Source organism: Trichoplax adhaerens, genomic scaffold (genome assembly GCF_000150275.1).
Source record: "Trichoplax adhaerens TRIADscaffold_5 genomic scaffold, whole genome shotgun sequence".
Taxonomy (NCBI): Eukaryota; Metazoa; Placozoa; class Uniplacotomia; order Trichoplacea; family Trichoplacidae; genus Trichoplax; species Trichoplax adhaerens.
Genome location: NW_002060947.1, coordinates 4,915,719 through 4,929,231, shown reverse-complemented (window position 1 = coordinate 4,929,231; position 13,513 = coordinate 4,915,719). Strand labels below are relative to the sequence as shown.

The 13,513-nt window shown below is 33.2% G+C and overlaps 1 protein-coding gene across 1 annotated transcript; it reads left to right on the top strand.

Annotated features, from left to right (window-relative positions):
• Positions 1-596: 596 nt before the first annotated feature.
• On the top strand, positions 597-3,778 carry TRIADDRAFT_25123 (uncharacterized protein; the record flags this gene model as incomplete). The annotated part of the gene is made up of 9 exons (XM_002112916.1): positions 597-757; positions 884-929; positions 1,735-1,823; positions 1,927-2,035; positions 2,270-2,320; positions 2,813-2,917; positions 3,041-3,161; positions 3,305-3,434; positions 3,610-3,778. The coding sequence occupies 9 exons, from the start codon at positions 597-599 to the stop codon at positions 3,776-3,778; spliced, it is 981 nt and encodes a 326-aa protein (XP_002112952.1).
• Positions 3,779-13,513: the final 9,735 nt, after the last annotated feature.

The following is a 13,513-nucleotide window of genomic DNA, read 5'->3' as shown; positions in this document are numbered from 1 at the left end:
ATCGTCTACCTTAAAATACTTTACGCTACTTTAAACAAGATATTATTACAGGTAGTACCATCATAATAAAGGAAAATGGCTCTATTAGACGAATAAGCCATACTAAAATATATATATAGTATATATATATACACATACATGCAGTATCAATTAATCAGATTAAGTCATACGTATAATTAATTGCCAAAGTAGCTAAACCAAGCGATATCCTCCTATATTGAGATCGATGACCTAAGATGCTGCAGGTGTAAAACAGGTTGCTGTACCGTAGGAGCAATACGGTAGAGGTATTACTATAGAGAATTATTGATACGGATACACCGGTAATGCGTATACTGTAACGACAGTGTACAGTACTTGCTTCCCAGTCATCCAGTACGCAGACAGTGGTTGTTTATAGTTCATGATATATTGTCATAGCATGTTTGGGGCATTAGACTACTTACTGTACCGAAGAAGTCCCTTGCGGTACAGTATAATATCGTATGCGGGTAAAGCAATTCGTTCATCCCTTGCAACTAGGCAATGGGAAGCAAAATAGTTCCAACTAGATGAGGTTGCAATTATTCATTTCATCTTTCCTTCAAGCTAGAAATATGTCCAGCCAAGCCTTCAATCTATCTCAGTCCGCGTATCAACATAATGAAAGCAAAGTCCAAGTAGTTTTGCAATCAATACGTACAATGCTACCTCCTTTATCCTCTGATCGTCATAAAGGTCAGAGTGGTAGAATTGCTATCATCGGTGGTTGCTTCGAGTAGGATAAGCATCAAATAGTGTTCAAGTTTTACTCATTGCATACAAATTTCTTAATACATGACACACTTAGTTACAAGAATTTTTCAACTATTGCCTCTATTTCTCTTTTTTTTAATATTTTTAGATATACTGGTGCTCCATATTTTGCTGGTATTTCTGCTTTAAGAACCGTAAGTTATAATGAATGGATCATATATTAATTGATCAGTTATGCTGGCTGCTACTGTTACACATCTAGCGGCTTGCTAAACAGGACTTGTAAAATTCTGCTCCTTAGCGTTATATTCATTGACTAGCAGTATAGTGGTAAATATTGTACATTATGAGGATGACTGCAGTGATCCTGTATTTGAAATCAACTAATAAATTAATCTATTCGTACTATCGTTACTATTAGAGTAACGAAACTTGAACATGCAGTCAGCAATTGAATAGCGACCGCGATTAGCACTTTACTGTATATGTACCCAAGAATACTGTTAAAAGCTACTGTTGCCTAATACTTGAACTTGCAGTCAGCAATTGAATAGTGAGCACAATTAACACTTTACTGTATCTGTACCCAAGAATACTGTTAAAAGCTACTGTTGCCTATGACTTGAAAGTGCAGTCAGCAATTGTATGGTGACCGCAATTAACATTTTACTATATATATAACCAAGAATACTATTAAAAGCTACTGTTGCCCATTACAATCTCTCCTTCTAATGAGACTTAACCAAGAATACTATTAAAAGAATACTATTAAAAGCTACTATTGCCCATTATAATCTCTCCTTCTAATGAGACTCTAGTCTTTATTATCGATAGCTACTACAATTCCAGCTGTAACTTTCTACCTTTAATTAAGTAATGAAGATGTATGTACTCTACTTAAAACGTTGATAGATCAAGGCAACTTCCAAATTAATTTAGTAATGCATTATTGTATCCTAAAATATATATTCACTTACAAGTTTTCTATCCATTTGACAGGGGGGTGATCTATCTCATATATTTTGCACTGCTGATGCTGGAATTCCCATAAAAACCTATAGTCCAGAGTTGATTGTCCATCCGATGCTGTATGCATATGAATTAATGAAATATCTGATGATGATGTACAGTATTATACATATCATGAAATATTCAGAGGTAACGAGATTTCCATTCGTCCTCGATTTGTAGAGATCATCAAAATGCTGTCAACATTTTCGATGAATGGCTACCACGGATGCACTGTCTTGTTATTGGACCTGGATTGGGCAGAGATGATGAAGTTGTTGAAACAGTAAAGGTTATTGAACTAATTATCCTTATCACTTAGTAATAACCAGATCGTCGACCTAGTACAGCATAATAAAGCAGAGGATACAATACTCTATTGATGAACATTAATCTAACAGGTTAAAAGGTTGCGACAGTAATGAACCTCAATAGCCGTAGATTTGTGTTATGCATACCTGAACTATCCTGCTACAAAACATGCAAGATTCTGATCGAAACCATTTCTTTATTGTTACTACCTTAGAAAATAATTGCTAAAGCAAAAGCAAAGCAAGTTAACATCGTGATTGATGCTGTAAGTATTTCAATGTACAGTTGTATACGAGGACGCAAAGATGATTGTAACCTTTGCTGCGATAATACCCTTTCTAGAACGTACATATTCTAAGATATAGATTTCTCTTATTATCCTGTCTGTTACTAAGACATACTGAAGTGTTCCTTCTATTATTACAAACTGAGATCAGTTTATCTCCGAGGCATAGCCTTTTTAATCAGTTTAATATTTGTACATGATTTTGATGTCCTTGCATTTAAAGATGACATTTCTTGCTATCTTAATACTTATAGCACTAAATCTTTTTTACCAGAAATTATTGATGCTGTTCTTATTTTATAAAGTATTGAAACGTTATAAATCGGATTAAATCCACAGCCGTCATTGTTAACTTTAGCCATGATTGAAACTATTGTCTAAGTTTTAACCGATCCATATTTAAGAATATAATCTGGAGTAGCAATCTGCATAAATTGCGACAACTTATTTACCTTTTACCTCACACAATAGGATGGCTTATACATCGTTACTAAATATCCAGATATAATCAAAGGCTACAAGTTTGCTATTCTCACGCCAAACAAAGTAGAATTTTCTCGTTTATACTCAACCCTCGTATGTTTATGATGTACTGACCATATCAGTTATTGCTAATTGTTTTAGTCGCTATAGTACCGTTAAATAGCCTTTACAGGTATTATTACGTCAAACTCCTAAAGATAATTACTACATTGTTAGATGGGTAAATCTCCAGATGCAAACCTTGGTGTATCCAATACTAAAGATGTTGCAAATGCGCTGGGAAATGTAACAGTAGTACAAAAAGGTAGCCGTGACATTATTTCCAATGGAATTGAAGGTTAGAGCCAGACAAATACCATATTAGAAATTTATATATTACAGTAGACAGTAACAGACGGTGATTAACTGTTCGAAATGATAAATTCGAAAGCTTTTAGCTATTGAATCGTCATTAATAACATAAAATATTAAACTTCTTAGATCTGATATGCGATGCAGCTGGTTGCTCGCGCAGATGTGGCGGTCAGGGTGATATCTTATCTGGCTCAATGGGCACATTTTTGCATTGGGCTCGTACTAATGAAAAAGAAACTAGTAGAAACGATAGCAGGTACGCTATAAATAAATTCTATTTTTATCAAATTTGTTTTCAATTTGCCTTATTTCTTAAAATCATACGTAAATGATGATAAAAAACGTGTTAGTATTGTGGTTGTCTCTCCTATGCAATTCATAGGCTTAATTATTGTTTAATTTTACTAAAGACCCATATTGCATTCATTTAGGATGAATACGTTATCTCCAACTCTTACTGCTGCCTATGCTGCATGCTTATTAGTCAAGACCTGTGCAGAAGCTGCATTCAAACTGAAAGGGAGATCGATGATAGTATCAGATTTAATTGATATAATTCATCCATCGTTCCAACTGTTGTATGAGAATAGCAAGCTGTAACATACTAGGAATAATCATTAGGTAACATAGTAATATCTGATAATCGGCCTAAAGTTGTAGACCCTAAAGCAACAACATCCGTTAGTGAATATTTCAATTTTATTAACTTTTCTCAGCATAAAATTTCCAATTGATATAGCTATTTGATGTTAATTTAACCACCTTTAGCTGTTATAATAATGCATAAGTAAAGATAACATACATGGTATCAATTGTAATTATTTCATTGCTAAAATTTATTATCTTAAAGCTAAAGTAGTAGCTGTTGTGCTATCTTATACAAGATGATGAAACTGTATCTTGTTACCATCGTAGGCGTATAGCCATGTTTGTTAGAAAGAATTGTTACGCTTAATTCTGGCTGTCCTCCAAGTTACTGGCCAGGAAGCATCTAAAATATATATTTAGATTAATAGAACTACTAATACTGAGATTACTAATGCTTATGAATCATTTCCATGCCTATTACATATTTTTAAAGCTAATACGATCAAAAGCTTTGTAATGCTATAGCTCATAATACCTTAGGGCTTAAACAATCGAATTTAGACGTAAAGATGTGTACACTAAAGAACTACATTTAAATTTTGAAGTACGATCTATTCGCTGAGATTACTCGGGATCGTTGCTCATGGAATAGTTAACGTAATCTTTTGGTTAATACAAATTTAGCATGATATCTCTAAATTTCAATTCTATTATTCTAGAAATCTTGCAAATAAGTTTATTAATTTCTTAGCATTTTATTAATATCAGATTAAAATGCTTGAATACTGATAGGCCTAGGAAATGAAGCTTGGATTGTTTTGTTATTCTTGATGTAACATATTAAAAATACGTAAAAGCATTAGACATTGACATTGGAATGCGTATGCACTAGTCCATTAGTTTTCCTTTGCATCATCATTATTTCAGAGCCCATAGAATGTAAACTATCGAGACTGGTGGGAATTATTGCTTATTCATAAAATTCAGCAATGTTCCGTTATGAATTAAAGCAGAAGAGTACTAAATATTACATTCCCTTAAATGAACTTACCTTTCTTAGCATGTAAATTAATTACTTAGCTAGTGTCTACATTAATAAACAGCTACGTTTGACCAGCTCGTAAATACTACTGCATTATTAGTAGATAAGAATACAATAATACACTATCCTTCTGGTTTTTTCTTATAGGAGATACCTGTTAGACAAGAGGATGTATCAATTCACGATTCTAACTTCTATATTTTTTCATACCGGTAATGTACTTCATACAACAATAAATTCTACTGATATGATTTTACTAGCTACTATGCCAAAAATTCTACTGTAAAGCATGTCACAAACAGCTTTGCAACAAGATAACGTAATGTACGATTAATAAGTCAATTCCTTGAACTACGTGCCAAGGAACGATATCTGCACTATCAGGAACACTTTTGCTCTACTAGCAGTCTGCACAAAGACTTCGACGCCTCGTATTTTATGCTAAACATTAAGTTTAAGAATTAACTTTATTACATAATATATTGCGTTTATATACTCTTCCTCAATAGTTCATGAGTCATAGTACAACTAACTTTGGAATCATTCACTATAACTATTAATTTCAGTACATGTATATATGTCACTGTCATAAAAAGCTAGTGCTATATTAAAACACAGTATATCCAAATTAGAAGTTAACTAAATAAGGATAGGCTAACAAAAATATCCTAGCATAGATATTTCTGCTCTAATACAGTATATAACTGTGTCACAAGCATACAATCTAATCCTAATAGCAAATAATAGTAAATCCTGTATGCAAAATTCTAAAGTTATTAGTGTCCTTTCAAACCCAATCGCGAGTCCTGACCTCATACCCATAACCCTTCAAATTTGATCATTAGTATAACAGCATGACATCTTAAATACATTTAGTAATTCAATTGAATATGAATTTTATGAAAACTTTTGTTTTAGGTAGAAGTACTACACGTTAACAAAAAGATGATAAATAGACTCTATGCCTCAAATAAGCTGATTTATGACAAATAATTCGCGACGCGTGCAATATGATATAGCAACCTCCTATAAAATGGTACCGATTGAGCTATCGAACAGAATTCAAAGCCTTAATAAATTGCCTCTAGTTAAAGCTCAAAAATACAAATTGATAGGCGAGTTAGTATTTCGGTTTAAGAGTATTAGATCAACGAATTGTACTTTTATATTTATTAACTTCTTTGTATAAAATAACCCATTGATTCATTAAATTTTTACTTCTATTACCGACATTTTATTTATCATCGTGCCTGATAATAGCTATGTGTATTCATGGTCACATAATGGGACGCTGAATATATCACTCAATTTAAATCCAACACATCAATATCCTTTACTAATTGATTACTTTATGTTAATGATACAAGTTGTACCAGCGAATGAGGTGTGATACTATTATCTACGTTCAATACTTCGAAAAAAAAGTTACCATAAAGGCCACTAATCTCTATCTAAAAAAATTTTCTTCGGCTACTTCATTACTAGAACTTTCGAAATGTGTAAGACATTTTTTAAACTTCCCCAGCATGCAAATTTTGAATCTGAGATGAAATTGTAGTTATATGTTATAGAAACTATAACTAAATATTTCAAAGGTATGGATGCGAAAAGCTCCAGACAAAGTACATGGATGGTATAATTTATTACCTACAGGTCATCGAGCAATAAATGAGATAAATAAGCCATCACTTTAGGTTCATCTAAATAACTTTACCAAATATTCTTTCTTATATCGCATAATGCTGCACTTAAAATTGTCTTAAAGGGCGGAGAAAACGGGAGAAACTCACAGTTAGGTATCAAAACGCGGTAGGGAATATTAATTACACGTTTCTGTATTGGAGCTATTGAATTATCAGTACAATACACAAGCTATGCATTATCAATAAACTGATTATACTTTATGATTTTAGTTGGCATTTCAACGACACCCTATGAGAAACTATTACTGCGAGAGTGAAATTAGTTTGCACCTATTGACTTCCATTACCCCATGCCGTACTTGTTGTTACAATATCATATCTAGCTGATAGCTTACTTATTAATTAATTTAGTGTTTGCTTGCAATAATGCCTTGATTCTTGAAGTAGCTAATCCTCCTTGCATTAACATCGATTGCTTTATAAATTCCGATATTCAATTGGTTAGTGATCATTTATCGCTTGTGATAGCTACATTATCTAATCAAAATCGTTTTTGTAATGTTTTAGTAATGCATGTTGAATGATCTGGTATATTCATACATTACAGCATTTCCTTTGCCGTCTAAGCAATTGTAAAGCTACTGTATGATATATAGGCTAGTTAGTTCGTAATATCACTGAGAATACCGTATTCACCAATCAGAAAATAAATAACATTTTAATTTTAGTGACTTTGAACTGATAGTTTAAATTTCACTACCGGTATCATGTATTGATGTAAATGACCTAGCTAATATAACCGATGTTAAACCTCAAAAGAGAAAAGAATTTACGATTAATATAATATCAGGTTGTCCACCATTCCTTTGATTGATTATATTATTAATGTAAAGAAAATTGTAAGATGCAAAATAAGCTCTGACGAGTTGCTTATTCGTAAACTTGATAGTAGCAATTTTTATTTCTACGCATGACGATAGCGGCAGTTATTAGATGAAATTTGCTACACAAGACCATTTATTAGAGCAATACTACCTTTTTATCGTTGCTAACTATACTTACTTCAACACAGACTCAGTTACAGTCTATATTGCTACCTGTTAATTATATACGAGATATTATTTAAGGTGTGTTAAATTTGAACATTATTGATTAAAGAGAGAGTAATTAATTAAAGATGAAAGAAACTGAACAATATATTTAATTAAACAAAAGGATAACAGAGATTCAAATAAAACATACTAAAAGAATTAAAAATAATTATTTTAATGACTTGTTATGCTCTGCAGGCTAAAATAATGTGGAAAATGTCATCGGTTTTTAATTTAATTGTAGCAGAAAAAAAATGTGCGGCTGTTATGTTTCAGTGTTATCCTTGGAAAGCTACGATTTGAAGCTTGTTCTTTAAATGAAGTTTATCATAATGATATTCATCGGGATACATGATAGGAAAGTTCGCTAACAAACATAAAGTTCCCTTTCATTAACCTGGAAGTAGAATTTGGCTTTAGTATGACTATAATTAATTATTAACCTTAAGAAAAACCTAATATTTAATCATTTGTAACCATCTGTATTCAGTATATTTGTATATTAAACTTAAGTTCTTCCATGATATGCAAACCTCTTTAATTAATTGACCTCACCAAATCGGTTCAACGAATGATCTGCGCAGAAATGCATTAATTAAATTAGTTATAAATAAATTCTTTCTGTCCACTTCATACGTATTAATCGAATTTTATGATAAGTGCGTCGCATAGTGAAAATATTTTCGCTATGTGGGCTTGCCTTTGCAGAAAATAACATTCAAAAGAGCAAGCAAATTATAGACAATTACTATATATACATGCACTAAAGTAAATGCAAAAAAAACTGGCAGAATATATAAATAGTAAGTGCTCGAGATAGTCTAATTTTTCTATTTGCTGTATGCAAGCAAGTTTGTTAATCGCAGTATTCCTTGATTAATTAGTATCTAATAACTATACGAGTATGAAGTTAAGTTTTGATTTCTACGAAGATGCGATAATAATTTGGAAGTCATTCCTTCTCAGCAGATCAGTAGAACTATTGGAATCAGTTGCATTTCATTAAGAGAAAGTTATCTTACTTTAAGACTACATCATAAAACAAGCAAAGATTAGAGCACTAATACATGTTAAAAAATTCTATTATCAAAAGAAATAACAACTCACGTTATGGGTTAACGTTGCTAATTCTCTGTTATGTCTTGATTAGTTATGTTGAAATTAATGATGTAGGCTATTATTGTTACATATCATTGTTAATTTATGCCATCAAATTGTTTATCTAATGCTGCTAATGGAACAACTGTTATACGAAAGGCACTGTATAACAATTTGATGTAGTATATGGCCTAAACTATAGACTTTACAATTTTGCATGAATGATCTTCATTTGCAACGGATGGTATAAATTATGCTGATCTAGAGCTATTATACTCATGACCGTTTTACACATATTTTCGAAATCGGGTTTTCCTCAAAGAAGTCGTGATTTACATGTAGATAAACATTAACCTATTTTGATCGGCTATATATTAATCGGTAATATAATAAACAACATCTAGATCAACCCAAAGGTATACATGACATAATGCATGTATGCATAAACCCTATCAATCAACTGTAATGCAAATAATATATCGATTATTATTTAAATATCGAAGGTGAATACAACTTGTATAGCGTGATATGGAAGTAATCAACAAGAGTTAAGAAAATTAAAAATAACTCTAGATTTTTTTCTTTTCTCTTATGACCTAGTATACGCACAATGCGATGCCCATTTTTGTCAGTATTCAACGCTTCTAAAGTAAGCGTATGCAACACTATGCAGCTGTACCTATTTGCATGACCTGTCAGGAAAATATTTAGGATGAATTAATGAATCAAATCACCCTATGTTTCTATCATTATTATCTTGCTGTCTTTACCTAATCAAAGTAGTGTTTGATATCATTTAGGATGGTAAGCATGTATGTGTATAAAGACTGCTACGAATGCGTGTAGTCTCGAGACTTTAGTATGAAGAGTAAATTGAATGTTGTACTGTGTCACATCATTTTTTTATCGACTTTTCGTGTTGTTTATCATTATTATTAATGGGTTTACTATATGTAGAGAATATCAACAGCGATTTTTATGTAGTCATCAAAAATTCTTTAGTAATGAACCTTGCGATTCAAATGGAGTCCATTTCAGTAGAGCTGATCATTAAATTATATCTTAAGAGGATATACCGTATACTGTATACTTTGCTTAACCCGATTGCCTGCAGTAAGCGCATAAGCAACGAGGTCAATGAATGAAATGAACCTTCTATCCAATTATATACTATTATAATTATCGTTGATTTCCCGTAACTTGTAAGTTTGCGCGCTCAACGCAACGAATAAATCAGTAACCAGCTTCTATTAGTCGCATATACCGGTAAGTATCCTGGAAAGCAACAACCTTCTCATGACTTGATATACCGGTAGTCTACGACTCTACTACTTCTATCAGGTCTAGGTCTATTTTTGGGCTTTATCAATCAATGTACAAATGCTGTAGTCGTTTGGACGTCTATTAATTAATGCAAATATGAGATCTTAATTAGTAATGAAAGCATCAATATTGTTGTAGTAGCTAAGATTGAGTCAATTTGGCAATGACAAATATCCTATGAATTTAGGAGTGATGTAATCTATGGGTCAATTTCGATTTTATTTTATTAATGAGTCAACCAATACAGTTGAGTAAGTTAAGAAAGCTGGAAATGACTCACTCGATCGTTGGATAAATGATTTATCGACAAGCTATGTTGAATGGGTAAAACTAGAATCCTCTTCTATGGCCTAGTTTGGTAATTTTAGCAGTTTGTGCGATCCATTTGGCTATTCTGGTCCATGGGCAATAATGGAAATATTCAATGCTAGGGCAAGATTGGCATTGTTGATTTCAAAGTGCATGAATGTAGGACACCAACGGAGTCATGCATTGTTGCAAAATAGACGACATCCAGCCCTGTCTGCCATGCGATTTCAAACTGTGATAATTTTAATGATTTAGTCATGTCGTCAGCACTATGGATGGAATTTATGAAATGTTGAATAGATGACGATCAAAAATAATTTATTGACTTGCTCTTGTGTTCTTTCAAATCGAAGTGTGATTCTAAATGATCGCTTTACTTACCAAAATTGAATTAAACAAAGTAAGTAAGTCTCAATAATGGTGGTTGAAACAAAGCTTCACTACATATTTCTCTCTCTCCCATGAATATTTCACCATAAATAAATAAATACGAGAGAATGCAAGATCGATGGACTTGCATCTATGTATGTTCGATACAGTTTAAAGGCTGTGTTTGCTTTTTAGAAAGTAGCGGTGTGGTAGTGCCTGATCGCATCATGGTGAAGTTAGTAGTTTCTCGGCAGCGTACAGTATAATATGTACAGCTAATTTATTGTGTTATGTTGGCAGCGTTGTCTTGAGCTGGTAGTTTAACGCGTAGGAAATTATTTGTGCATGAGTCATGCCGGTATTGCCGGTGATTTTAGACTAGATGATTGCACACATTGGTGTAAGACTTGCAATGGATGAAGATTATTCCATCAATGACTACTAAACTACAATGCATCGAGTAGTCCATGATTGTCTGAGTCTACTGTACAGTGTACACTAGTGTACAGTACAACGAACGGTTGAGCAATCACTTCCATTTCAGTCCATGATACAATACTTTAATCAATTAAGAGGCCCATCAATCGATGCCTGTTTTTCTTGACAGAAGAGACAAAAGTCAACTTATATGTACTATTCATTAGAGTGGATTCAGCGAAACATTTCCAATTGGATGAATAGGAACGAATGGAACGCGCTGTGATCCTGCATGTGGGATACCACCGGCTGGGAAAAAGTGGAAAGGAGATGATGGCAAGGCTTAGTTACGTCGGTCCTAATTGGTTGTTGACCAGTTGGACATTGGTCATGTCCCACTGGTACGATCGCTAGTTATTGGCACAATGCCATCCAATGCATACCACTGAGGCTGCAATGTCACAAGCAGACTGCAGTGATATATAGTACTGTATACAGTCACCCGGTCATTGACCGGCCACTTTACTCCTGCAGTTTAAAATCTGAACGTTCTACAGTACAGTACTACTGTACAGTACAAGGTGGACCGTACTGTACTGTACACTGTACTCTCAGTGTACCGTACAGTATCAAGGATGTTGGTAGAAACGAATACATAAAAATAGTTTGATCTTGTAGTAAGTTTTATATCAGCCGATAGAGAAAGAGTTCATGTAGACGAATCCGCCGTTAAAATACAACTAAGACGTCTACTTTAGTCGTAATCATTCATTAAAGTACGCCAACTGCTACAGTATAAAGTAACAAGGAAGGTTTTGCGCAATGTACAGTACAGAACTGTACACTGTACACTGTGTGGTTTGGTTTCGCCCGTTGACACACTCCTATAGTATTGAACTGTACAGTACTGTACACGATCGTGCCTTTCTTCGTGCTTTTCGACGTGTCTATTATTATGTGATCATGTGGTCATCAAAGTTATGTATTGTTGAACGTAATTACTAAACAATAGTTTCTAGATATGGTAATAGAGGCACTAGATAACAATAGATATGGTAAAAACACCCACTCAACGTGTACACAATTTCCAGCCCTATAGTGAATTGACTACGTTGAAAGTCAAAAGGGGAAGATTACTGGAGTCTTTGAAGAACGCTACTTCTGACTGCATCGCTTGTTATTAAGCAAGACAGAGAGTGAGGGAAGGAGAAAGAAGAAAGTTGGATTCAAAATTAGGTAAAAGAAATAGAAAATAAGTAGATTAGCAACTACTTCTAAATCACCACGCGTTAATTGCATCATTGAATTGAACTTGGTAGTAATTGAATATTAATTTCCATGGGAGAGCTAGCCAGTCTTGATCGTTGTGAAGAGCATGTTGCAGTTCAGTACAAACATGTATCAAACATCATAAAAGCACTCATTTGAAACTTAGTTAATATTTCCTGTTATGCTTTGTTAATTACACGCATAAACTTAGAATTGGGTAGGATAACAAGCATCACTTGCAAATGATGCAAAATTTTCAACTGCCATCATCTTTTCACACCATCTATAAACCTGTCTAGTCTTCAATCGATTGCCAATCTTCCTTTTCCTATTCTCCAAATTGATCGACACGGTAATCAATTTAACTTAATTTAACGGTAACTATCCAGTCATACTAATATAATTGAAGCCTTAAACAATGACCACGAACCTTGTCGACGCCATTGTATAAAGTCAACCTCATTTTTTTTATTTTCAGTATAAATTTAACTTTAAAGTTTTTCCTCTCTATTTTTTTTGCCATCGATAGTTTTTACTTGATTTCATGACATGCAAGTAGACACTGACACCACCTTGTCATTTAGTAATAACTCACATTAATAAAGTAACGGTTAAAAAAATTCATTTTTTTTTACACCAGAATGTAAGAATCGGCAACTTTTATGTCGGTTAGTAGAGAATAAGGATGAAAAGGTGGTCATACGCGCAGTTCGCTCCATGACACTATTTACTGTAGGATTAATTCGTGTGACAAATTTGAAAATCTATTCTAAATAAAATATATAACGTAACAATACTATAAAGTGAAGCCCAAATTGGATTAGATAGAAGACATCCTCATAGATTAGTCTACGATATTGTAATGGACACTTGCATTTAATACAAGGAGAGACTTTCGTCACACACACACACACACATCGATAGCTTAAACTGGCTATATGTATTATTAACAACTTTATTTTATGATCAAATAGAAAGTAATCCTGCAATCGATTTCTATTAAACACTTGCTAATTCTTGTTACTTATTTTCTTACTTTGTCTTTTACGATTCTTCTACTTATCCACCGGCGTTACTTCAATCTTAATCATGAAATCTGCCTATGATTATGTTTGATTTCCGTATTCAAATAACTGTGCATATGGTGATGGTCAATCGTCTATATCAATAAACTCGCATATCTATT